The sequence below is a fragment of the Neopsephotus bourkii genome, unplaced genomic scaffold, assembly GCF_033783945.1.
Source record: "Neopsephotus bourkii isolate Nb327-2 ecotype Australia unplaced genomic scaffold, CSIRO-AGI_Nbou_v1 NB_414, whole genome shotgun sequence".
NCBI lineage: Eukaryota > Metazoa > Chordata > Aves > Psittaciformes > Psittacidae > Neopsephotus > Neopsephotus bourkii.
This window is the reverse complement of record NW_026900918.1, coordinates 1,151,117-1,176,300: the sequence shown is the minus strand read 5'-3', so window position 1 is coordinate 1,176,300 and position 25,184 is coordinate 1,151,117. Positions and strand designations below refer to the sequence as shown.

General features: G+C 61.2%; 1 protein-coding gene across 5 annotated transcripts; it reads right to left on the bottom strand.

Annotated features, from left to right (window-relative positions):
- Positions 1–382: 382 nt before the first annotated feature.
- On the bottom strand, positions 383–24,625 carry TEAD3 (TEA domain transcription factor 3). Of its 5 annotated transcripts, XM_061349437.1 has the most exons (14): positions 24,392–24,625; positions 11,968–12,221; positions 9,108–9,172; positions 7,060–7,122; positions 6,867–6,929; positions 4,455–4,466; positions 4,026–4,163; positions 3,767–3,810; positions 3,598–3,659; positions 3,143–3,276; positions 2,149–2,322; positions 1,608–1,748; positions 1,259–1,411; positions 383–628 (listed from the first exon to the last, which is right to left on the bottom strand). In XM_061349437.1, the coding sequence occupies exons 2-14, from the start codon at positions 12,101–12,103 to the stop codon at positions 515–517; spliced, it is 1,299 nt and encodes a 432-aa protein (XP_061205421.1). In that variant the 5' UTR covers positions 12,104–12,221; positions 24,392–24,625; the 3' UTR covers positions 383–514. The 5 variants fall into 5 exon arrangements, with proteins under 5 accessions (XP_061205421.1, XP_061205422.1, XP_061205423.1 ...); XM_061349438.1 differs by lacking the exon at positions 4,455–4,466 and having other exon boundaries at positions 24,392–24,624; XM_061349439.1 differs by lacking the exon at positions 7,060–7,122 and having other exon boundaries at positions 384–628; positions 24,392–24,623.
- Between the last annotated feature and the right edge of the window lie 559 nt (positions 24,626–25,184).

Below are 25,184 nucleotides of genomic sequence, written 5' to 3'. Positions count from 1 at the left end.
ACATTCCATCCCTATGTCCCCACCAGCCACCAGGCAGCACTGATGCCAGTCGGATTCAGGTCAGACCTGGAGTGATGCTGCTGCCATATCCTCCAGCCCATCTGTACTCGCTCCTCTCCACTCAGGACTGGGACCAGGACCCTCGAGTGCAGGGTGAGAGGAGGGGCTGTCCTCTGCGCCAACATCCCGCTGCTGGCAGTGGCACGATGGGCTCCCGGCCTTCCTCGGCCTCTCCCCATCCAGCTCTGGATGCGGTTTGCCTTTCTCCCTACACTTCCTTTCCCATTCCTCTTCTTTTTTCTTTTTTTTTTTTACTTATTAAAAAAAAAAAAAAAAAAAGAACCTGTTCCTAAGTCGAAAGCATCTGCGTCACAGTCAGTCTTTTTTGGCTATTCTTTTTCTTCCTCCTCCTCCTCTCTTCAAATGACTCCTCACGAGGCAGTGGGCGTGGGTGGCTGCTCGGCGCAGCCCCCCCACCCTGCACCCTTCATAGCCCACCTGTCCCCGAGGGCCCCTAGTCCTTGACCAACTTGTAGACATGGTGCTGGGCGCCGTGCTCGCTGGTGGAGACCTCGAAGACAAAGGCAATGCAGAGCAAAGTTTCCTGGGTATCCCTGTTGGTAACAACCTGCAGCAGAGCACAGAGCGCATCAGGATGGGGCTGTGCCCTCGGGGAGATGCTGTTACTGGTGGGGTTGATGGGCTCAGACACTTTAATTGCACCATGAAAAACATGCTACCTGTTATTTAGAATCCTAGAATCAATCAGGTTGGAAAAAGACTTTAATCCCATCCAGTCCAACCCTTACCCCAGCACTGCCAAGGCCACCCCTAACCCATGGCACTGAGGCCTCGTCTCCACGCTGTGTGAACACTTGCAGGGACGGTGCCTGCAGCCCTGCCCTGGGCAGCCTGTTCCAATGCCTGAGCACCCTCTGGGGCAGGAATTGTTCCTCAGCTCCATCTAAACCTGCCCTGGTGCAGCTTGAGGCCGGTTCCTCTTGTCCCATCCCTTGTTCCTTGGGAGCAGAGCCCAGCCCCTCCTGGCTCCATCCTCCTGTCAGGCAGTTGGAGAGACATTTGGGGTGTTGCACAGGCTTAGGCACAACCAATCTAACTGCACTACCAAGAGCCTGCTACCCAGGTTTTGGGGGCTCAGGTGTATACGCGCTGCCAAGGCTGAGTGCCCTGGGACCGGGTAGCACACAGCAGGCTGTGCCATGGAGGGAAATGCTCCCTGGAAAAGGAAGGGGATTACCTGCAGGATGGTGAAATTCTCCAGGACGCTGTTCATCATGTACTTCTCAGGGAGGTGCTTGAGTTTGTGGATGAAGTTGATCATGTACTCGCACATGGGAGAGCGGTGGATGCGGTAGACGAACCGGCCGTTCTCCAGCCGCGCATATTCCGTCTGTGGGGCACAGCCAGGGTGAGCACTGGGAACCCAATGGCACACGGAAAACCACAGGGTGGCCAACTGGGACATGGTGAAGATGGCCTTTCCGCTCCCATGGCTCCTACACCCAGCTCTGGGGCTTTCTCCATCCTGGAACCCACTGTGGACCCGATTCCCACCCCTTCCTGATGCAGTGGGGCACGGGACTCACCTCCACCTTCTCCACGACCTGCTTCCCAAAGGAGCACACCTTGGTGGAGACCGTGATGGTCATGTTCTCTGCACTGCTGTACTGGCTGCTGACACCGTAGAAAGTCCCCGGCCCGTCCTGGATGGTGCTGTTCAAATCCGCCTGGAAATGATATAAGATACAGGGAAGAAATTCTTACTGTGAGGGTGCTGAGGCACTGGCACAGGGTGCCCAGAGAAGCTGTGGCTGCCCCATCCCTGGCAGTGCTCAAGGCCAGGTTGGACACAGGGGCTTGGAGCAAGCTGCTCCAGTGGAAGGGGTCCCTGCCCATGGCAGGGGTTGGAGCTGGAGGAGCTTTAAGGTCCCTTCCAACCCAAAGCATTCCATGATTCTACAATGAGCAGGGCTGGGGTCCTCTTAGGTGTCATCCCAACCAGCTCTCCATGGGAACAAGGGACACCAGCTTATGAGCTGCCCAAGATGCTCCCACTGTGCTGGCAACGTGCACCAAGCCCATGGCTCAAGGAGAACCCTCCCCATCCTCATCCTCCCAGCATCGTACCCAAAATTTGACGAGGAAGAAGGAGTTCTGGGGCCCACGCTCATAGAGCTCCTTGAGGCCACCTTTCTTCTCGGGGAACTTGTCATAGATCTGGCGGATGTCCACAGCCTCCAGCAGCGGGTCACTGTACGAGGGGTTCGTCTGCCCGATGTGTACGAAGAGGTGTTTGCTGTACTGTAAGGACCAGGGTGGGGGAATGAAAACGAGAGGTGAGGTGAACTGGCAGGAGGTAAGCTTGCAGCCCAGAAAGCACCCAGTGCTGGCCTGCATCAAAACACGCGGTAGCAGCAGGTGATCCTGCCCCTCTGCTCTGCTCTCATGGAGCCTGCTTGCAGCACTGTGCAGTGCTGGTGTCCCCAGGACATGGAGCTGTTGGAACAAGTCCAGAGGAGGCCATGAGGATGCTCAGGGGCTGGAGCAGCTCCTGTATGGAGCCAGGCTGAGAACACTGGGGCTGTTCAGCCTGGAGAAGAGACGCTGTGGGGAGACCTCAGAGCAGCTTCCAGTGCCTGAAGGGGGCTACAAGGATGCTGCAGAGGGACTCTTCATCAGGGACTGCAGTGACAGGACAAGGGGTGATGGGTTCAGACTGAAACAGGGGAAGTTCAGGTTGGATCTAAGGCAGAAGCTCTTCCCTGTGAGGGTGCTGAGGCGCTGGCACAGGGTGCCCAGAGAAGCTGTGGCTGCCCCATCCCTGGCAGTGTGAGAGTGACAGAGCACTGGAACAGGTTGCCCAGGGGGTTGTGGAGTCTCCCACATTGGAGATATTCAAGGCCCACCTGGACAAGTTCCTGTGTGATGTACTCTGGGTTACCCTGCTCTTGCAGGGGGGTTGGACCAGATGATCTTCTGAGGTCCCTTCCAACCCTTGGGATTCTGGGATTCTGTGTCCCTGCCCATGGCAGGGGTTGGAGCTGGGTGAGCTTTAAGGCCCCTTCAACCCAAACCAAGCATGGGGACAGGCACATCCCACCCAGGTGCAGGGGACCGTTACCGTTTCAGCATCCCGTGGCACCTCCATGAAGGCAGAGTACTCGAGGAGCCGGAGCTTGGCGGAGGCGATGGTACGGTCCTGCCAGACCGGCACGGCCGAGGCGGCTGGTGGGAGCGGAGCCAAGGGCTCATAACCTGGAGGGGGACACGGACACCATGGGGTGAACCCCCCTGCACTGCTGTCCTATTGCACCCCCACCCACCCAGATCTCCCAGCACAGAGGGCTTCCCTTGGGATGGCCAAAACACGGGATGAAAAGGGAAAGGGACGTGGAGGTGGGGAGAGACAGAGCTGGGAGCAGCAGGGTCCTGCTCATCCTGGAGCTTTTTGTTGGGTTTAAACCCAGGTTTTTCCCCTAGAGCCTGCAGGAGGTGGTGGGAGGGTGGCACAGGGCAGGGGACAAATAGGACCGAGCAGGTTGCAGTCCCTGTAAGGAGGGCAAGGGTCGCACTTACTGGCTAGTGACGGAGGCATGGGTGGCTGGATGGGGTAAGCTGGTTGTGCAAATGGTTTAATGCTGGAAAGCAAAGAGCATCATTAGGTTAACGAAGCCTGGGTTACCCCAGCCCCTCACCAAGGGGGGGTCTTGCCCAGCACTGGGCAGTGGAGGGGCCTCATACTTACTCCTGAGAGGGTCCAGGCTGTCCTGGGATAGGCCCACTCCAAAACTGGGAGAACAGCACAGGGAACAGTCAGCGGCTTGTGACCCCCCCAAATTCCCCTCCTTGCCTGCTTCCAACTGCCTTGAGTCCCCATATCCCCCCTTGCATTGCCCCCAGGGCTGAGGGTGGCCATCGGCCACCATCCCCTTGTCCCCTGTGCAGGATCTGTGTCCCCCCCCAGCCCAGGGTGTCCCTGTATGGGGGCGTGGGGCTGTCCTCACCCTGGGGGCAGCGGAGAAGACAGCCTGAGGAAGAGGAGGAGGGGGGCTGAGCTTGTTCTGCAGGACGCTGGCTGACACGATCTGCGCGGAGGACATGGAAGCCATGCTCTGCAGAGCCTTATCCTTCGAGACCTGGTCCTGGGGGGGACAGGAGGGAGATGGGAGTTACAGGGGCAAACTGAGACCCCCCCAATCTGAGTGTACAAAAGCTTGGAGCTGGTCATGCAGCCCGGCCAAAGGACCAGGGCAAGTGGATGCCCCCCCCACCCCAAAAGCAAATGCTTGAAGCTTGCAAATGTGCCCTGGGCAAGAGCCGCTGGGGCTGGAAGGTATCGCCCCCGCCCCGGGGATGCAGAGGATTGAGCCCCTCCACAGGAGCAGGCAAAAGCAATGGGAACAAAAGGCATCACAAACCCAAGCTCAACTTACCAAGTTCATGGCCTGTCCACAAAAGAAAGGAAAAAACAAAGGTTAGAGCCTCGTGGGAGCCTGTGGGCACGGTGTGCACCCCCAGTGGGGTATCCCCCCCCGCAGCTCATCAACACAGCCTGGCCTGGGGACTGAACCCCTTGACCTGGTGGGCAGTGATGCCTGGGCTTAATCCCCCCCAGAATGGGACACCAAAGCCTCCCCACTATTGTGGGGGATTGCCAGCCAGTGTCTCTGTTGGCTTTGTCAAACCCTGTGCAACCTTTAACCCCCTTCACGACCTCCTCAGCAAACCCCAACGCTTGCAGCCAGGGCACGGACAGGAAGAGCCACCAGCTCCTGTCCTGCCCAGCTCCTGTCCTGCCCAGGGATGTCAGCACCAAATTCCCTACAGCACCACAAGGAAGGCCCTGGGCACAACCCATCTGTGCTGTGTGTGCATTCCTATGGGAGACCAATTCTTATTCCCTTTGCCTTTTGCTGGGCAGGAGCGGAGGGCTCCGAGGTCTTGGCTCACGGTAGGGCTGCTCCTCCAGCCACATCACCAGGACACATGGTGCTGGTCCCACTGCACAGCCTGGTTTCCCTCTGAACCTTCCTCAGGGATCAATCACTTCATCTGTTTCCACCTGGGGCAGCGCAGGAGCAGGGGCATGCAGCCACATGCAGCACTAACACGTGCATGACTGCAGCTTAAAATACTCCTGTTGCTCACGGGAGGGAGTTTCCATTCAATAGGACAGGCACTGGGTGAGGGCAGAGGGGTGCCCACGCCTGGCTTCGCCTCCCAGTATGGCTGGGAAAGACGTTTTGCATCCAGTGTATTGTTTAAAGGGATCCCTGCCCTGGTTGTTCCCTGCTGGATTCCTGCAGCAGCATGGCCAGGGATGGAGAGCGCAGCCATGGACACTGGCCTCCATCCCCAGGCTCCTGGGGTCATTCCTGCCTCTTGACTCTCCCCCCTTGCCCTGGGCTCTGCAACAAGGAAAGTGATTTTTATCTATTTGATTTGGGGCTGGGAGCTGTGTTTAAGGTGCACGAGCCCAGAGGAGCCTCCCAGAATAGTTTCAGGTGCCTTCTCCTAGCTTCCCCCACAGACCAAACCCACAGGGGGTGGGAGCGCTCCTGGCACCCCACTCATGGGGCACCAGGGTCCCCGCTGAAGGGATGTGGAGGTTATGGCTTGGTGGGCTCCTGGGCAGGGTGAGCCAGAGCTTCTTAAAGCTTTGGATGCCACAATGCGAGTGCCAGCTCTGACAGTGGCCCCACTGCCAGCCTCAGTGCTGGACACCTGGATACAGCATCCAGGACAGGGACACAGGGAGCGGATGATGCCTTTGGGACCTGGAGGTCATGGCAGGGAGCTGGAAGCTTTTCTGGGCTCCTCGGCAAGGCAGCAGGCGTCCCCCCTGGATCCTGCCCATCACTGGTGTGACAGTGCTGGGATTAACCTGGGAGCATCCCAGTGTGCACAGCCCAGCCTGGAGCTGCTGCCCTCAATGGGTGGTGGTGCAGTGGGGACCGCTCTGTTCCCCACCTTGCACCATGTGGGTCCAATCTGAGCAGGGCTCGGTCCTTTGTCAATGCCCCCAGTCCTGCCCGTGCCCCCATCATCATCCTCCCCACCACCGCCACGAAGCACAGTGGGACCAGTTACGGAAGGGTTAGTTGGGCTCCAGTTAGGAGGAAGGAAGGAAAGAAAAGCGAACCAGAGAAGAGAGGATGATCCAGTTTTTCCTCATTCGGCTCCCTTGGCTCCTGGAATCACGGGCTGCCCTGGCACCCCATTTCTCCTTCCTGGGACCCCTGTGTCCCCTCCACAGTAGCACGGCCCCATCGGGACCCACTGCTGTCCTCATCCCTGAGCTGCCACCTTGGCCATACTCAGACCCTCGTGCATCAGAAGTCTGAGCTGGCAGCCTGCATGGACCCGAGGCCCCCCCTTGCTTCTGCCCATATCGCACCAGCACCCGTCCCCAGCAGGGCCAGGTCTCAGCTTGCAGGGGACAGCCCTTTGCACCCCTTGTCTGACCCTCACTGTCTTGCTGGCTGCCCTTGGTGAGGGGGTCCTACCCTTCCTGGGAGAACCCCTGATAGCCCAAAAGAGGGGTGCAGCCCCATGGAGGTTTAAACCCCCATTTCCGCAGAGCAGAGTCCTCGCTTGGGCGACAGGAGGGGATTTGGCACCCACATTCACACTTCTGGGGGAGAAGGAAGGGCTCTGCCCCCCTCCCATCCTTGCACTGCTCTGTGCCTCTGCAGTGATGCCTCTAAAAACCCATCTGGTCTCAGAAGCCGAGGGAGGGGGAAGGAAAACCAAAACCACCAAACCAGAGGCAGTGAAGGAAAGCAAGCGGCACACCGCAGAGCCGAGGGCGTTAGTGGTCAGCAGGCGCGGCGGTGGGCGCGTACCTTCAGCTTGGACTGAATCTCACGAGATTTCCGCCGGGCAAGAACCTGCAAGTGGCTAGAGACCTGCAGAGAGAGAGCAGGAGAGGGGGAACAGCAGAGCCGTCAACCAGAGGAAAGGAGGAAGGAGGAAAAAGGGGCTGCCCATGCTCACAGAGACACCGCCGCGGACACCTGGGCACGGGCACCAACGTACCTTGATGCCAACCTGGTACTCCCGCACCTTCTTCCGAGCTAGAACCTGTATGTGGCTGGACACCTAGCGCCCGCCACGCCGTTCGGAAAGGAAAACACAGAGAGCGTGAAGATCTGTTCATCCCTGCGAGGTGGGATGCTGTTCCTGGGGAAGGGAGCATGGACAAGGGGAGCAGCGCAGGGGGTGATGCTCCTGGAGATGCAGAGGGTCCTGTGCCTGCCACGCGCTGGAGAGAGGAAAACTGGGGGGCTCTGGTGCTGCTGCACTGATTGATGCTGGTTTGTGCCCCCCTGTCTGGGGTGAAGCTCCTCGGAGTGAAGCTGATGCAGATGGGGGGGTCCATGTTTACCATGTCTTGGGGCTTCCCAGACAGAACCCCCAGCCCCTGTGAGTGCAATGAGCTGCTGCTTGCAGTGCGGAGGGTACAAACCGGCTGGTTTGGGGGGCGCCTGGATTATCCTGCAGCGGGTCTGCAGGTCCCAAGGGAGCTCCAGGAGGGACCAGCTCATTCCCCTCAGGCTCCTGCTAATTTTGCAGGTGGGAAAGGAGAGAAGTGTTGAGAGGTTTTGGTGTCTGGACCCTTCTAAGGGCAGGATCCGAAGCAAAGAGGCTGATGTAGAGGCAGGAAGGGAACAGGCAAGATACTTCACCCACCAGCACCAAGCTGGACAAGAGGCTGTGCAGGACACGACTGCACAGAGGGGACAGTGCCACATGCACTCCCCCCTGAGGCACTGCTGTCACCCAGCACTGCATCCTTCCCCACATGGAGAAGGGATCCAGGGAGCAGTTGAGGCTTTAAGCCAGAAATAAAGCACCTCTCAGCGCTGGTCTGAACACAGGGACAGTGGCTGAACCCTGGTCCCTCTCCCTCTGGCATCAGTCCTGGAGGGATGTCCCCCAGCCAGTGCCTGGGGACCAGAGTCCCTCCCTTGAAGGGATCTGTGGCATGGGACAGTCCCAACACAAGTGTCCCCATGCTCCAAACCCATCAGTCCCCTGCAGTGGGAGACGAACCCACTCCCAGCACCATGGGTCACCAGCTCCTGGCTGGGGACCACCACAGAGGGGAGGGAAAAGCCACCAGATGTGTGACAAACAGAGACATCCCATCAAGGGCAGCATGTCCTCACCCAGGTCTGATCCCTGGCAGAAGGGTGAAGCTGCTGGGATGGATGTGACCCTGCTCACACAGGCAATGGAGGACCACTGCATGCTCCCTGCCCTGCTGGCATCCGTTTGCCTCAGCACCAATCCCTGCAGGGCAGCGAGGCTGGGGCAAGGGCTCTGTAGGACTCCCAGGTCCCCAGGACCTGCACAGCCTGTCCCTGGCCACATGGGGACACCTTGGGATCAGCCTGGGGGCTCTGGGGGTGCCTTCATTGGGGCATCTGGCACAATCAGCATAAAGCCTGAATCTGAACCAGGGCAGGTTTAGATGGAGCTGAGGAACAATTCCTGCCCCAGAGGGTGCTCAGGCATTGGAACAGGCTGCCCAGGGCAGGGCTGCAGGCACCGTCCCTGCAAGTGTTCACACAGCGTGGAGACGAGGCCTCAGTGCCATGGGTTAGGGGTGGCCTTGGCAGGGCTGGGGTAAGGGTTGGACTGGATGGGATTAAAGGGCTTTCCCAGCCCGGCTGATTCCATGATTCAAAGGGCCAGAGGTGGGAACGGTCTCCAGATCCAGGTGGAGCAGCAAAGGGATGCATGGATGCACGTGGATGCACACACTGCTCGGATGGAGATTCCAAGGCTCCTGCCCCCATGGGTGACCCCAGCACAGCCGGGGGGGGCTGGGTGCTGCCTGCCCCACACCCCAGACTTCAGGGCACCCAGAGATCAGGCTGGCACCGACCATCCTGAGGGTGTTTGTGCTTGAAAGCAAAGCTCCTTGCGGAGGACAAGGGTCCTGCTGGCAGCAACGGTGGCTCCAGGAGGGGACACAGAGGACGGGTGATGCAGCCGGGCACCCACTCACTCCCAGGCTTACCTGACCCCCCCTGCACCCCAGAGTCCCCCCACGAGCAGAAGCACAGCGATGCCCTCACCTGCTTCCTCGTCCGCGTCTTCCCCGTCCGCAGCTTGATGTACCGGGCTATCAGTTCGTTACGACCTGCCAGCAGAGCCAAGGGTCAGCCCGGGGGAAACGGGGGGCAGGGGCACCAGCACCCCCCAACCCAGCCTGAAGATGCTGGTCCTTGATGAGGCTGCTCCTTCAATGAGGCAAGTCCTTACCGAAGGAGGCACTGCCAGGAGATGGCGCTGCCACGACAGCTCTCTGGCCCGAGGGGACATTGGGGTGGCTCGATGGGATGATGTGGTGACCCTCGGGGACGTGGGGTGGCCGGACCCCTCCAGGCCAGCGGCACCCACTGGGTCTGGCAGCCCCCAAACACAAGGGGGCTCAAGGGGGGTGACAGCGGCCCCCCAGGGACCCCACCACAGCCCTGTCCCCAAACACCCCTCAACGCCCAGAGAGCACCCTGGGAGGACCCCATGAACCCGCTCCCCGCACCCCTTCCCACCAGGAGCCTGGGGTCCCCCCCCGGCTCCCTGCTTCCCGTTCGCAAGCTGGCGCTGGCCTTTCCACCACTATTTCCTAACGTCCCGGGTCTAATTCGAAGCAGAAGTTGCTTTTGCACCACATTTTGGGGGCCAGCTGTGGCCAATCTCTGCTCCAACGTCAGAGCAGCCGGGAGCTTTCTTGTGCCGGCCGCGGCCCCCCCCCCCCCGCCGTGCCCCCCGCGCTCGGGGGCGGCCGGGAACGCCACATGGAGCTTCATGGACCAGATGGTCGCGGTTGGAACTTGTCGAAATGCCCTTGGAGCGGGTTTGGGCTTGAGAAAAATACATCCCTTCAAACGTAGAGCTGTGATCACCCCCCCCCCCCAGTCCTTCCCTTCCAGCACAACCGGCCCTGGAGCAACTGGGACTTCCTGGAGGAGGAGGGACACACAGAGGGACAGACAGGGCCAGGTGCCATAGGGATGGCTGCGCTGTGCTCGAGATGGGTGCTGGCAATGGGGCGCATCCCAGTGGCACCCTGAAGCACTGAGCACAGCTCCCATTGCTCCTGCCATTCCCAGCCTGCGCCCTGGCCTCACTGGTGCCTAACAAAGGGAAAGGCCACATGGGTGTCCTCCAAAGCTGAGGGAGATGATGCCTGCTGTGGGGTGCGGGTGGAGGGGATCCAGTGCTGAGCCCCAGCCTGGGGGTACCCAGCGCTGCAGCAGCTCCCAGGTCACATCAGCTCCCCAGTCTCTTCCTCTCCTTACCCAGACCAAGGAAAATATGGGACACAAATATGGGAAATAAATAAACAAGGGAAATAAATGTGGGTGCCTTCCTGTGGGCAGCAGCCAGCACCTCCTGCACCCATCCTGCCTCGCACCTCGCCCCAGCCACCACCCCGGGCTGTACCATCCCTGTCCCCGTGATTCACCCAGGCCGGTCCCTGTCCCCCGTGATTCACCGGGGCTCGTGCCATTCCCTCCGAGAGGGCACGTCCTCCTCCAAATTACCACATTCCCCAAATTCCTCTCCCCTGACACCACCACGTGAACCGGTTGGACGGGCTGGGTTAAAAATAACCCGGCGGGCAGCGAGGGGAGAGCAGGGGCCAGTCCCAGCCCCCCAGCTCCCACCTGCTTGCTGGCATCAGTGGGGCACAGGCTGCTGTGGCCATGGGCATCCCGTGCGACACCCCAGAAGAGGTGAATGGTGGAAAGCAGCGGCACCAAAGCACCTTTATGTTGGATGCTGGCATCGCCGGTGCCACCGGTGCCTCTTGGGGTCCCCAGTAAGCCCAGCACCACTGGCTGGGGGTCCTGGTGGGGAGGTGCTGGGGAGGGTAGGGGGAGATGAAAGGGATCTGCCCGGGGGGGCCGCTGCCTCTTGAAGCAGCTGCCAGATGTCTCCGAAAGGCTGGAAAAACCGGTCGGGGCTCGGCGCTAGGGCCCGGCTCCCGGCGGCACTTCAGCTATTCCCGGAGAAATCCAAAAAATGCACCCGCTTGGGAAGCCCTCTGCTACCCCCCCACCCCGGCCTGGGGGCCCCAGCGAGCAGGGTGGCACAGGGAGCTGGCGTGGGGATGGGGACAGCGGCACGGTGATCACCGCAAAGCCTCATCCCCTTGCCCTTCTCTGTGAGCCATGGCCAGTGACATCCTGGATGGGTGGATTCTGGAGGCTGGGAACGGAGGTGCCGGGCTTTGGCACTGCAGGGTGGTGGTGACATGGTGAGCCGTCCCCGAGGTCACCAGCCCTGGGGGTGACAACATGGGAGGTGGAGGGGAGGAGGGACAGGGACACCACGGCACCTTCCCCTGCTCTTTGGTGACACCATACACCCCGTGCCAGCATCACCTCCTGTCCACATCACCCATCCTCATCCTCTTCCTCCCCATCGCACAGAGCTGCCAAGACGGAAGTGTTCTGGGAGACACCAGAAACTAGGCTGAGAGCACTCCCAAACTCACTGCACCAGTGGGGCCAACCAGCCCTGCTGCTGCCAGCAAAGCCACCGACAGCTGAGCCAGGCGCAGGTGGCTCGGGGTGGGTTGCTGGCTCTCACCACAGAGAGTGGGTGCTGCCCACCCCCAGGTCCGGTTGGGAAGGGTTGGGAGCGATGCGGAGGCGCGCGGGAACGGGAGGGTTGGTGCTGGCCCCGCAGTCCCGCACCCGCTCCCTGCCCCACGGCTTCACCAAACCAGTCGTTCCGGCAGGGCCGAGAGAGGGAGGGAGCGGGAGAGAGAGCCAGGCAGAGGGAGGGGATGCGGGTCACTGCCACCTCCCTGGTCCAGCTCCGGGATGTACCCAGGGAAGCTGCTTCTGCTGTTGGGGGGTGCTTGAAGGTGATGCCCCAGTGTGGGTTTGGGGCAGGAGGTTTTGCTTCACCGCCATCACTCACCGTACATCTTGCCCTCATCCGAGAGGATGATTTTCCGCCGGCCGCAGGGGGGGTAGATCGCCAGCGCCTCCTGGAAGCTCTGCTCGATGTCCGGACTCCACACACCCTCGGCATCATTGTCCAGACTCTTGTCCATGCTGTCCTGGCCATCTTCCCGCCCCTCCCCGGGGCTGCCACTGGCGTTCCAGCTGTTGGACGCTATGGTGCTGGCTGCTCTGGGCTCCGATCCCGAGCCCCCACGGACACACGACAACCTGCAGGACACAGACACCAGTCAGACCCAGAGACCCTCACTAGAGCTGCAGTGACAGCATGGATCAAGGTCATTTCCTAGCACTGGCCCTGTCCCCTCTTGGACCCACAGCTGGGAGCAGCATCCTGGTGCAGGGCATCACACCCACAAACAGGCTTTCCCCTGGGGGCAGAGCCATGATTTCCATGAGTACTCCCAAATCCAAACCACCAGTGATCACCCAGGGTCAAACTGAAAAGTCTGGGAACAAACAGCCCAGATGCTGCATTATCCATGAGGAGCTTGGGCACATGGAGCCCATGGGTGACACCCCAGGACAGGGCAGCAGCAGCCCCATTGCCTGTGAGCCCCAGCCCCACACCAGCACCCGCACCCACTCCAAAACTGCCCCCAGCCCCAAACCCTCCACTCTGCTGGCAAAGGCAGAGCTGGGATGTGAAGGGAGACATTGGGTACTCCAAGCCAGACCCCGCTAATGGGAACCATGTGCCAGAGCCCTACCCCTGGCACCGGGAGAGGCCCCCGGCCCTGAGGATGCTCGGCCTGGGCGCTCCGCGGTGATGCTGGGGAGCCTTCAGCCCTCCTCCTCCTCCTCCTCCTCCTCCTCCTCCTCCCCTTGCCCGGCTCCCCGCGCAGTGTTTTGCAATAACATGTTTGGCGGCAGCTGCCGGCGGTGGGAGCGGAGAGGTGTCTCCTGCGCCGCGCTTCCCGGACGGGCTGGGAGTGTACAAAGGTCTCCGGCGCAGACATCTCCTTTTAAAGGAACTGAGCCGCCGCTGGCTCCAGCGCCCGGAGCCCTTCTCCTCTCTCCTCTCCTCCTCTCCTCTCCTCTCCTCTCCTCCTCTCCTCTCCTCTCCTCCTCTTTCCTCTCTCTCTCCTCTCCTCCTCTTTCCTCTCTCTCTCCTCTTTCCTCTCTCTCTCCTCTCCTCCTCTTTCCTCTCCTCTCCTCTCCTCTCCTCTCCTCTCCTCTCCTCTCCTCTCCTCTCCTCTCCTCTCCTCTCCTCTCCTCTCCTCTCCTCTCCTCTCCTCTCCTCTCCTCTCCTCTCCTCTCCTCTCCTCTCCTCTCCTCTCCTCTCCCTTTTTCTTTTCTCTCTTTTCTCCTTTTATAAAACAAGAAATCCCCCCCCTCAATCCCGTCCAATCCCGTCCCCATCCCGTCCCCATCCTTCTTTCCCTCGTCCTGATGCGATGTCAGCTCCGCCCTGGTCCCCCCGCCCGCTGCTCCCCCTCTTGCCGAGCACTGTGGCCAAATAAGGAGAACTGGATGGTAGGACCGAGCCGGGCGGCCAAGGCGGCGATGGCGGCGGCGGTGCCGGATGGGCCCGGGGCACCCGAGTCCCGCCGCGCCCCGGCCCCTGTGGCACGATGAGTCCCACGTTACCCCGAGTCCCTCAGCATTCCCGCCGTTATCCCAGGTCACACAGCATCCTGATCATTATCCCAAGTCCCTCAGCACCCCCGCCGTTATCCCAGGTCACACAGCATCCCGATCATTATCCCAAGTCCCTCAGCACCCCCGCCGTTATCCCAGGTCACACAGCATCCCGATCATTATCCCAAGTCCCTCAGCACCCCTGCCGTTATCCCAGGTCACACAGCATCCCGATCATTATCCCAAGTCCCTCAGCACCGCTGCCATTATCCCAGGTCACACAGCATCCCGATCATTATCCCAAGTCCCTCAGCACCCCCGCCGTTATCCCAGGTCACACAGCATCCCGATTATTATCCCAAGTCCCTCAGCACCCCCGCCGTTATCCCAGGTCACACAGCATCCCGATCATTATCCCAAGTCCCTCAGCACCCCTGCCGTTATCCCAGGTCACACAGCATCCCGATCATTATCCCAAGTCCCTCAGCACCCCTGCCGTTATCCCAGGTCACACAGCATCCCGATCATTATCCCAAGTCCCTCAGCATCCCCACCATTATCCCAGGTCACACAGCATCCCGATCATTATCCCAAGTCCCTCAGCACCGCTGCCATTATCCCAGGTCACACAGCATCCTGATCATTATCCCACGTCCCGCAGCATCCCAGTATCCCAGTCGTTATCCCAAGTCCCACAGCACACCAAGTCCCATGGCACACCAAGTTCTGTGGCACCATGAGTCCCGTGGCACTCCAACTTTCACGACACCCCAAATCCCATGGCACACTGAGTCCTGTGGCACATCAAGTCCCACAACACCCCAAGTCCCACAAAATCCCGAGTACTATCCCAAGTCCCATAGCACACCAACAGCACCTCAAATCCCACAGCATCCTGTGCCTGCTGCCACGCTGCTCCACAGGGCAGCCCTCCAGAGGGATGTGCTGCCCAAACAGAGTGGACTGTCCAGGATATAGAAGGATAAGGGGACACCAGGTGCCAGGCAGGGATGATGCAGGTAGCACATGGAGATGGCCCCAGTGGGTCCCCCCCTGCAGTAGGGCTCCATCCCAGTGTGGCACCTACAACTGCCTCGCTGGGTGCGGAGCCCTGGCTCCACTGTGGCAGCCCAAGAACACCCAGAAGACCGGGACCCCAAACAGGGGAACCAGAGATCCCGCAGCTGCACCACAGCAGCCCAAGACCCTGCAGCCCTCAGAGCCCATGGGCCCCACAGCCCTGCACCAGCCCAGGACCCCCCAACATCCCAGTACCCCACGGCACCACAAGAGGGGAAAACCCCAAAAGCTGATGCTGGGGGTCACTTTGCTTTGCCGGGGGGACCCACCAGACCCCCTGTCCTTCCCAGCTGAAGGGTGCTTTTATAGCAAAGCTACAGGACCAAAGGCAAAGCTATAGGGCCATGGACAAAGCTATGGGGCTGGTTGCACCAATGTAGGCAGGATCCTGGATCAAGCAGCATGACCAGTGCCCTGGGTCATGGTCTCTGTGCCAGATGCTGCAGGCACAGGCAGGGCTCCAGCTCACGTCCCCCAGCCCCTTCCCATTGCACTGTTCCCCCCCTCCCCAGCAGGAAAAGCCCAGCCCAGCGTTTGCAGGGAAGCCAGGAGAGGAGGGAGCGTGATGCCGGGGTTCCTGCCAAGGTGCGAGGAAGCAGCTCCTCCTCCTCCTCCTCCTCCTCCTCCTCCTCTTCCACGGAACCTGCTCTCGGCTGGGCTGGGACACTGGATTTCCTGGAGGGAGTGTGCAAGGCGCTGCGCTGACGCAAGGCACGGCCAGGGCCGCGCTCCACCCTGCCCTTACAAAACACCAGCACCAGCAGCAATTAGGAAACTGGTGTGGCTGGACGGGCTGCGGGGGGACCACCGGCCAGACCTGCTCCGGGCAGGGAGGTGACCGGACCTGCTGGGAAACATGCCACCAGCTCCTGCCTTCGGCTGCTCCCCAGGCGCTGGGGGGACAAACCCCCTCCCGTGCTGCAGGCACCTCTGCGGGGCTTGGGGACCCCAGCACCAGTGACCTGGGGTGGGGATGCTCGCCTCCCATGGGGATGCTTGCCCCGCCATGGGGATGCTTGTCCCCATAAGCAGGGATACTGGCTGTCAGTCACACCAGGGGGACCCCCCCCTAGGTCCAGCTCGCTCATCCCATGCCTTTGTGGGGTACCGTGCTCCAGCCCAAAGCTTTTAGTGGGTGCTGGACGGGGGCTGCACCCTTGCAAGGTCCCGCAGTCGTTGCAGGATGGGTGCCCGCAACAGGCAGGGGAGGATGCTGCCAGGGAAGCCCTTATCTCCCTGCAAGGCCAAGGCTGTGCCAGGGGATGGTGTTCCCATAGGATCACAGTGCTTGGCCCTGGCACCATGTGTGGGGGTGCGACGCAGACCGTTGTGCAGGTCAGGGAGAGCTGCTGAGGGAAAGCCACAGGAAGACTCTTTAACCCCTGCAGAAGCAAAGGGGAGGTTGCACGGGGGAGGCTGCTGCAGCCAGGGTGTTTTCTGCTGGGTGGTGGGAAGGAAATAGCGTGGAGGCAGGGTCTGTGGTCGGAGCGGCCGGGGGGCACCCGCTGGGGCTGGGTGCGGGTGCCGAGCTCAGGAGCAGGGTGCTGCCGGGACCAGCAGAACCAGCCACGATAGGGATCAGTGCAGGGGAGAGCAATGGGAGCACGGGGACATCACTGTTGAGGGCTGCAGGGCCACCACACAGGAAGAGGTGCCCGTCAGCCCCACAAAGCCCCCGGGTATGGGGAGCTCCCTCTCCCCATCTTTGTCCCATGCCACCAAGACAGGGGGAATGGGGTATTCCTCTCCCCCAGTGTGCTCAGCCCCAAAAGCGTTGCCCCAGCCACTCCTGACCTCCATGACCTCTGTGGATCTCTGGGTCCAGCATCGCCCTTTGCGATGCTATTGCCACAGCATCCCGCTGAGCCACCAGGGATTCAGGGCATGGCCACCAGCATCTGCTCACAAGGGGGTCAGCAGCATAGAGCGTTCCCTATGGAGACCCACAGCAGGGCACTACCAGCACCCAACAGGATGATCCCCTGCGGTGCTGGGGACACTGGTGGGACAACAGACCCCAGGTGGGGGGGGTCTGGCTGCATCCCAGCTCCATCCCACCTTCCCGTGCAGGAGGCCTGGAGGGATCCAGCCCCCCTCCCTCCCTCCTGCACACAGACCCCACAGCAAAAGGATAAAAGTTCATGGACAAGCCCGGGCAGGCTTGGCACCGCGCAGCGCTCACCTCGCACCGGCACAGCCGCAGCACTGCGAGGCCACCGGCAGCCCTCCCCATCACCGTGACCAGGGGCACCCACACCCAGGGGTGAGGGGAGAGAAGGAGCCCCCATCGCCCCTTGTGCTGAGCGCGCAGACCCCCAGAGCCCGCTCTGTGAGACCCCAAATGAGCAAACCCTAAAGCCGAGGCTCCTGCACACCCCAGCTCCTCCCCAGCCCATGGGGCTCAGCACGAACATCGCTGGGGGGCTGGCAGCAGCTGCAGGCAGGCAGAGGCCTTTGTTAACGTGTTCCTTGTGTCAGGCAGGGGACCAGTGGCTGAGGGCAGTGTCCCTGCTGCTGCCTCTGCCCACACCGTGACCCTGGGAACAGGCCCTGGATAAAGGCTGCTGCATGGACACGGCCACCAGCCTGGAGAGCCCTTCAGAGCAAACCCAGAAACCTCAGGGCTCCCAGGGGACCCCAACAGGACCACGACACACCAGGGAAGATGCTGCCCTGTCCCCTGCCGACCCCAGCGCCAGGCACGGAGCTCGGCTGAGCACGACCCAACAGCGCTTTACTGGCAATAGCCAAGTGGTTCTCACAGGAATCCTGTCCCCTTTGGCAGTGCCACCAGGGACCCTTTGGGAACACCCTGCCCCAGACCCCACCGCAGTCCCACAGGGAACACAATCCAAGCTGCATTCAGTCATCCCAGGGACAGCCAGCACCCACTGAGGCAGGCGACAGCAGCCAAGCAAGACCCCGCTCAGTGGGGAGGGCAATGGAAGGAAGTTTGTTTACATCGTGCTCCTCTTCCAGACAGCCCGGGCTGCAGTGAGGGATTCCCTGGCTTGGGAATGGAAGGGAAGAGCGGCCGCTCTGCTCCATCCCACCCAGGTCTGCACCTCCTGCCAGGGACTATCGGCCACCTTCACTCCAAAGGGACCCCAGGGTGCGCTGGGGACCAGGGCAATGGCAGAGCCCCCATACCCCAGCCCGGCTCCCCGTGAGACAGCCCGACTAATTTCCTCCCCTCTATCGCTTCCTGTCCCTTCCGGCTTGGCGGGCGGCTCAGGAAGCAATCGGAGCAGGGAAACCGCAGGAGGCCACGTGGCAGCATCCCACCAGGGTCCATGGTGCTGCCAGGGCTGCCCCAGGAACGTCCCCCCAGCTCTGACTGACGTCCCCCAAGCTCCCAGCAAATCCCTAGGCCCCTGCTCACAGGGATGCGGCTGGTCCTCACCCAGCCGCCCAAGGCTGAGGGATGCTCCGACCTTCATCCCAAAGAGTGAAGAAAGAGGAAACTCAAGTGATTTAGCCCAAAACATTTTGGTAGGAAGGAGGAAGGGGACCAGGCAAACCCTGGGGCACAGCCCAGGATGCTTCCTCCTAACGGCAGAACCATGGGTGTCAAACCAACCCCGCCATCTCCTCTTCCTCCAGCCCGGGCAGGGCAGCAGAGCCGGGTTTCGGCTGCTGGAGGACCTGAGCCAGTTTTGCTCAAGCCTCCAGGTTCAAGACCAGAGGGCAGGGGACAGATGGACACCGTAACCCTCCCTGGCCCAATTACGGCCGCCCTGCCCAGCCAGGCCGGGGCGTTTCACCCAGCATAAATAGAAAGCTTTTGCAGCATTAATTGCTCTCTGTGTTATGAAATGCTCTGGATGGAAACAACAGGGTTGGAGTCGCCTGCCGGGGACAGGCCACCACCACTGTGGCCACCCCATGACACCCCCAGCACCGGTGGCCAGTGGCACAGCCGGTGCCAGGCATTGGCACCCACTGGGGACCACTGAATTCGCTTTGGTCCCACATCAAAATACACCCAACCTGGGATGTCTCGTACTGAACATCCCCTGTAGATGAGCACAGGGTGGCTACCGTGTCCCATAGCCCAAGGGGCTCCTGGCACTGCTTGTCCAGAGGGTCTCTGGGAGCAGGGAAGCCCTAAGGGCCAGCACTGGTTTGGTGTCCCCTCATCCGGGTGGGCCAGTCATCCCGGATAACCTTCCAGCCCTCGGACCTACTCCTGGGTGAAGAAATGCCTCCATGGAGGAGTTTCGGGTGCTGCTGACCCTATTTAATGCCATTGCAGCAAGGACAGGGAAAGCGTCTTCCCGGGGACGCCGGCTGCCAGGCGAGGATGAGGAGGATGAGGAAGGCTGCAATGCATTTCACACCCACCCCCGGCTGCCTCCACCCCTGCGAAACCCAACCCTGCCCCGGGAGCAGCTGCCCGAGCTGAGCACCGGGAGGGAGAGGAACACAGAGGGGCACACAGAGAGGAACACAGACACTGGTCCCCCCCAGCACCGGAGACACGAGGTTTTGGGGGCTCAGTCACGGAGATGCTCCAGTCTGGGACCCCAGGTGACAATGGCAGTGTGAGGGGGACACGCTTCCCTGCCCCACCATGATGAGCATGAAGCTCGGGGAGCCTGCATTTAACACAGGAGATGTGTTACAACTACTTGAAAGAGGCTGTCGTGAGGGAAGGGGCTGATCTCTTCTCCTAAGTAACAAGGGATGGGACAAGAGGAACCGGCCTCAAGCTGCACCAGGGCAGGTTTAGATGGAGCTGAGGAACAATTCCTGCCCCAGAGGGTGCTCAGGCATTGGAACAGGCTGCCCAGGGCAGGGCTGCTGTCACCATCCCTGCAAGTGTTCACACATCCTCAGTGCCATGGGTTAGGGGTGGCCTTGGCAGTGCTGGGGTAAGGGTTGGACTGGATGAGCTGAAAGGGCTTTCCCAGCCTGGTTCATTCTGTCATTACAGCTGCCCAAACTGCACGGTGATTTATTCCCAAAAAGGGATATTTTGGGGTAGCACCACTCTACCCCGCGCCCTGGTGCACGCCGGGTGCTGTGGCAGAGCATCGCCTTCTCCCAGCACCTCTCACCGCTTCCCAAGCTGAGAGCTGGAATGGGGCACAGCGACTCCCGCTCCCGCAGATTGAAAAACTGCTCTGGAATCCTTGGGGAGGAAAGCTGCTAAAAATACACGGGGGCAGGAGTCTTGGTACAAGAAGGAAGGATCGCTGGCAAGAAGCATGGCCCAAGAGTGCCGGGGAGCACCCAGACATCGGAGCCAGACCCTGACCCTCTGCTCCGTGATGCTGCCTGGACAAGGCTGCAAGTGAGGGCCATGGGAGAGCCAGAACCCAACCTCGTGCCACCAGTGAGTGCGGGCTCACCAAGCGAGAGTGGGGTAAGAACCAGGCAGGGAAAAGGCAGGATCCTACAGATCTACCCCAGACCTTTGCTCCCGGTCTACAAAGCACCCGGATCTTCCTGCTAATAAAAACCCGACGCTTGCTTGGGTCGGGGGCTCGCGTGCGGGTGTGCTTTGTCCTAAACCCGAATTGCCTAAGCTTGGAAGGGGGGGGGGGGGAAGGCAGGAGCTGGCTGCCTCTGGGGGAAGGGCGGGCGGCGAGGAGCTGGCATGGGGATCGCAGCCCATCCTCCACGCACGCCGCGTCTGTAAACTTTGAACATCTTCCGGAGAGAAGTTAGTGGCTATTGTGAACAGCTGGATCTAATTGTGCGAGCAGCGAGGAGGAGACAGTCGGGGGGGGGGGGAAGAATAAAGCTTGGCGCTCCCAGGCAAGGATCCCCGAGCCCGGCCAGCCCGCCCGCCTCCAACCCGCCAGCAGGGAAACTGAGGCACGGCGCGGCGCGAGGCTCAGCATCTCCCTGGGTCACGCAAACCTGGCGCAGAGGCACGCAGGGCATTGCCCTGTGCGTGTCCCATCGCCCCACGGCTGCTCCCAGCCAATGCAGGGTCACCCCAAACCCCACAGCAGCATCTTCAGACCCCGGCACCGCACACATCCCTCCCTCCAGCCGGCTGCTTCCCGCAAGGCTCTGCCCACCACCTAAAATTAGCTCCAGCTCGGCCGGCCCATCCCCGGCCACCCCCCGCAGAAGGAGCTCTGCCAGCACACGCTCTGGGTCCGTCTGATCCCCCCCGGCAGCGAGGGGGAAGGGGATAAACCAGCCTCCTCCACTGCTCGCATCTTGCAAGCCACCTGTGAGCGAGAGGTTCCTGCTGTTATTTCTTACAGGGCGAAACGCAGCCCTGAAGTCACCTTCTGGCTTGTAAAAGGATGGATGAGGGTGAGAGCTGGGCTGGCTTTAGCCAGTGGAGACCTGGCACATCTCATGACACAGCCCTGGAAGGCGCTGGGCATGCTGGGTTTTGGTGCTGCTGCTGTCTCGCGGCACCAAACAGGGGATGCTGGGGGCATCAGAGCACTACATCCATTCGGGACCAGATGAGGGGACACACTCCAATGGGATTTGCATCACCAGCATAGACATTCTTCAACAAAAGGACACTCACGTTTCTATGGACACCATCAGCTGTGCCAAAGCAGAGCCCTTTATGAACATCATCCCCAACTGCCACCCCAAGGATGAGACTGTGGGGTTCACGGCTTGTCACCTCCAAAGTTCTGAGCCACATGTGCTCAGCACAAACCCTTCAACAACCTGCATGGGGACCCCAGAACAGCGCCCAGTGCCACGATCCCCCTACTCCCCACCGCCATGGGTACGTGAGCGGCCACCCAGCACCACCAGGAGGTTCTGCTGGGCCCCTCACTCCCATTGCACCAAGCGGGGAAAACCGGAGCACCGGGAGTTGCGGCAGCATGTCCAGACCTGCAGCAGGATGCGGCCGCGCGTTATCGCAGAGGGGGGTGGCTGCCCCTGCCACGTGCCCGCTGCAGGCTGGCACGGGGACGGCCCCGCCGCTCACCCCATCATTACCTCCCTCCCTTCCTCCCTCCAAAAAAACATTTCATAAGCCTCCACGTGACGGTGGCAATAGCGAACGCCCGCCCATGCGCTCCGGGAGCCTGCCCCAGCCGCAACACGCAGGTGCCTGGGCACCAACCCCAGCTTGCACCTCGGACACACGGATGAGGAGCTCGGAGCATGGCCTGGCCACCCAGCAAATCCCCTAGGGATGGGAGCTCCCGACATAAAAGCTGTTTGGTTATATCGCATCCACCAGCAGTGGATGTAACACCTAGGCAGCCCCGCCAGCCCCTTGCAATTGCCATATAGAATTTAGTAAAGAGATAAGCTCTTAGAGATGGGACACTTTTTGGACATCATCCGTCCCATTCGTTGATGGGATCCCAAGCCCACAAAGAGCCCTGGGATGGCTTTTGCCACGTGAATCCCGGCAGCATCCTTCATTAGGGCTTTGCAGCCCATTCTCCTCTTCCATTCCCTGCTTCCATGGATAGAAGAGGTACTAAGGCAGGAAAACACACTGTTTTCCTGTAAACAGCCCAAAATTGCCCATGTCCCCGGTTTCCAGCTGAGCTCACCTGCCACCAGCCTCGTGCTCGCTGCTTTTGACAGGAGCCACGCAGTTACTCGCTATTTAATACATTAATTATACTGATTGGCAGTGCCACCCCTCCTCCCAGAGCTGACCTGCTCCACACCACCAAGGAAGGTTCCTTCCCTCAGCACAGTGCCAGGGCCACCGGCATTCACCTCCCGACCATCTCTGGTGGCAGCAAGATGAGGATTAAATGGCGATTACAAAGAGATGCTGCTCGTGGTCTCATGGTAGATAGTAACTGTATGTCATGGGACATGGATGCAAGTCCCTTTTACTGATGGACGTGGGGGCTGAAGGGGGTTTTGCTTTGCAGGAAGGTGATGGTAGAGGTGGGACGCCTGCTGGAGGGGTCACCTCTGCACCAGTTCGCTCCCCAGAATGCCCTGGTTGAAGCATCCCCCTGCTCCGAGCTGAGCCCTGACACTGCAGGCACCCCGGTGGGGACGAGGGTCCTTGCAATGCCCAGTGCCACTCACAGAAGGCAGCTGGAGCCCGTTGTGGAGCTCGCTGCTTTCAAAGGGTTATTTTTGTTAGAAAAGCCAGTGCGGTGCCAGCCCCGGGCAGGGATTTGGGTGCCCAACATTCCCTGGGGATGGGAACATCCCCCCCGTGTCACTCGCCTGGGAGGGGGTGGCTGCTCACCCCACGCTCATCCGCAACCCCTTCCCATGGGAACACTGGCTCCACAAACCCAAACACAACTAAATCCAGGGCCTTCTCTCAACGGGGCACTTGTGCCCGTCCTCTCCAGCGGGGAAGTGCCGGGAATGTCACTCAGACAGCGCCACGGTGACAGTCCCTTTTCCCACAAGCAGGGTCCCAGCCCCACCACCCCACACCCATTTCCCCCCCAGTTTTGCTGTTGGATGACCTTGGCGAGCCCTCGCTCCACATTCACTTTGGGGACCCTCTTCTCTCATCCCAAAGTGAAACAACCCACCCCAAAAGTGGGTGCAGGCAAGAGCTTTGGTGCCATGGAGGCCCGCAGAGCCGGTGGGTGCAGGGGAGGGGATCAATGGCCTGGCAGCCCCCCAGCTCTTTACCCATCATCACAAGCAGCCCAAAACCGGGTAGGGGGGTGGCAGCCCCACTGGCAGGGCCCCCCGGGGCAGTGCCAAAGCCCTGACTCACAGCACGCACGTACCCGCGCCGGGTAAAGCGATAGGAGGGGACAGAGGACGCCGGAGCCCAAAATACCCCGGCGTGCCTGACACCGGAGATTATCGCTTTGCCGTGGGCCGGTCGCCTGCCCTGGCTCCCCGCAAAGCACCAAAACCCCCCAGATCTCTGCCCTCACCTCTCCCCGTGCCAAGCACCCAATGGCAATGCAGGCTGCAGGGTGCCCACTGCCCTGGCAGGGCCTCCACTACCATTTCCAGATGGTTTCTCCCCAAAATACAGGTGTTTTTCTCACCCAAGTACAGACCTGAGCAGTTTCGGGGGGTGGAGACGGGTGGCACTGCGAGGGCTTGGCCTTATTTTCCTTCCAAAGGGGTTAAGGAAGAAAAAACACCCTCCAACCCCAACCCCAAGGAGGGTGTAAAAATAAAATAATAATAATAATAATAAAGATGACACACTGCTCAAAATTATACACCTAATTGCTGCCTCGTTAGCAATGCGCCCCTATGACGAGGCACGGAGTGTTTAGCATACAGTCAGTGTATGGTCATCCCCTACATGCGTGTGACACACATGTAACGTGACATGCGTGTAGCCCCCACCCCCCGCCCGGGACAGCCCCCCAGTCCCGTGCTGCTTCCCCGGGGGGGAGGGGGGTGTAGCCGGGGCGTTTATCTCTTTCTATAACGCCTGGCGCCTGCTCCCGACGTGCGGGCTATACTGTACACAAGGCCTCTTTGTAACCCGTAGGTCCCTATAGGGGAACAGCCGGAGCGGGGAAGCAGCGCAGAACAGCCCCGACGGGGCGGGACCCTGGGGACCCAACGGGGGAGGGGGTGGTTGGGGACACCTTGGGGACACCGCGGCTGTGCCCCTCACACACACCCCCGTCGGGGGGTGAGCTCCAAGGGGGCGGACGGGGCTGCCGGGTACCGAGGGGCGAGGGCTGGTGCGACCCCGCCGCCTCCCCAGCAGCCGCCGGGGCTCGGTGCAGCCGGAGGGCCGGGAGGAAGGAGGCGCCGGAGGAGGAGGAGAAGGAGGAAGGGGGGTTGGGAGTCTCTTCCCGGCGGGCACTTACCTGCTCCGTGCTCCGGAGGGGCTGGGCCGGCCGCGGGTGCCGGGACCGGGACCGGGACCGGGGCCGGGGCCGGGCCGGGACCGGGCCGGGGCCGGGCCAGGGAGGGCGGCAGGAATGCGGGGAGCACGGCGGGCTCCCGGGTCCGCGCACGGAGCCAGGCGCAGGGACGGGAAAGTTTATGCAAGGGAGGAGCAGAAAGTTGGGAGTCAATCAGGAGGCGGCGGGGCCGGGCCTTCCTCCTCCTCCTGCCAACCTCCTCCTCCTCCTCCTCCTCCCACCGGTCCTCCCGCCCTCCCTCCCGCTCGCACCCCCGGGGCAGCGGCTGCGAGCGCCGCGGCTTCCCCTGCGCCGGGACGTTTACAGGGAAAGGGCAGCGCTGGAGCCCGGCTCGTCCCGCGCCCTGGGAGCGCCCTCTAGGAGCCTTCCTCACCCTCCTCCTCTTCCTCCCTCCTCCAGCCCGCAGCCCCGAGATGCAGCCCAGGGCCGGCGCTGCTGTCCCGCCCCGTCAGCAGCCTGCCAGGGTCGCCCGCGTACATCTGCATCCCGCTCCACTCATCCTCGCCTCCCTATGCTCACCTTTTCCCCTTCCACACTTCATCCTTGTCCTCTGCATGCCCTCGCGCCGTGCTGCACACCTTCATCCCCCTCCTCATCCCCATCCTCACATCCTCACCCCCCACCCAACACCTTCATCCCCCTCCTCACCCGTCTCCAAACACCTTCATGCCCCTCTTATCCCCCCCATACACACCCTCAGCCCCCCATACCCATCTCCCCCAGACACCCACCCCAC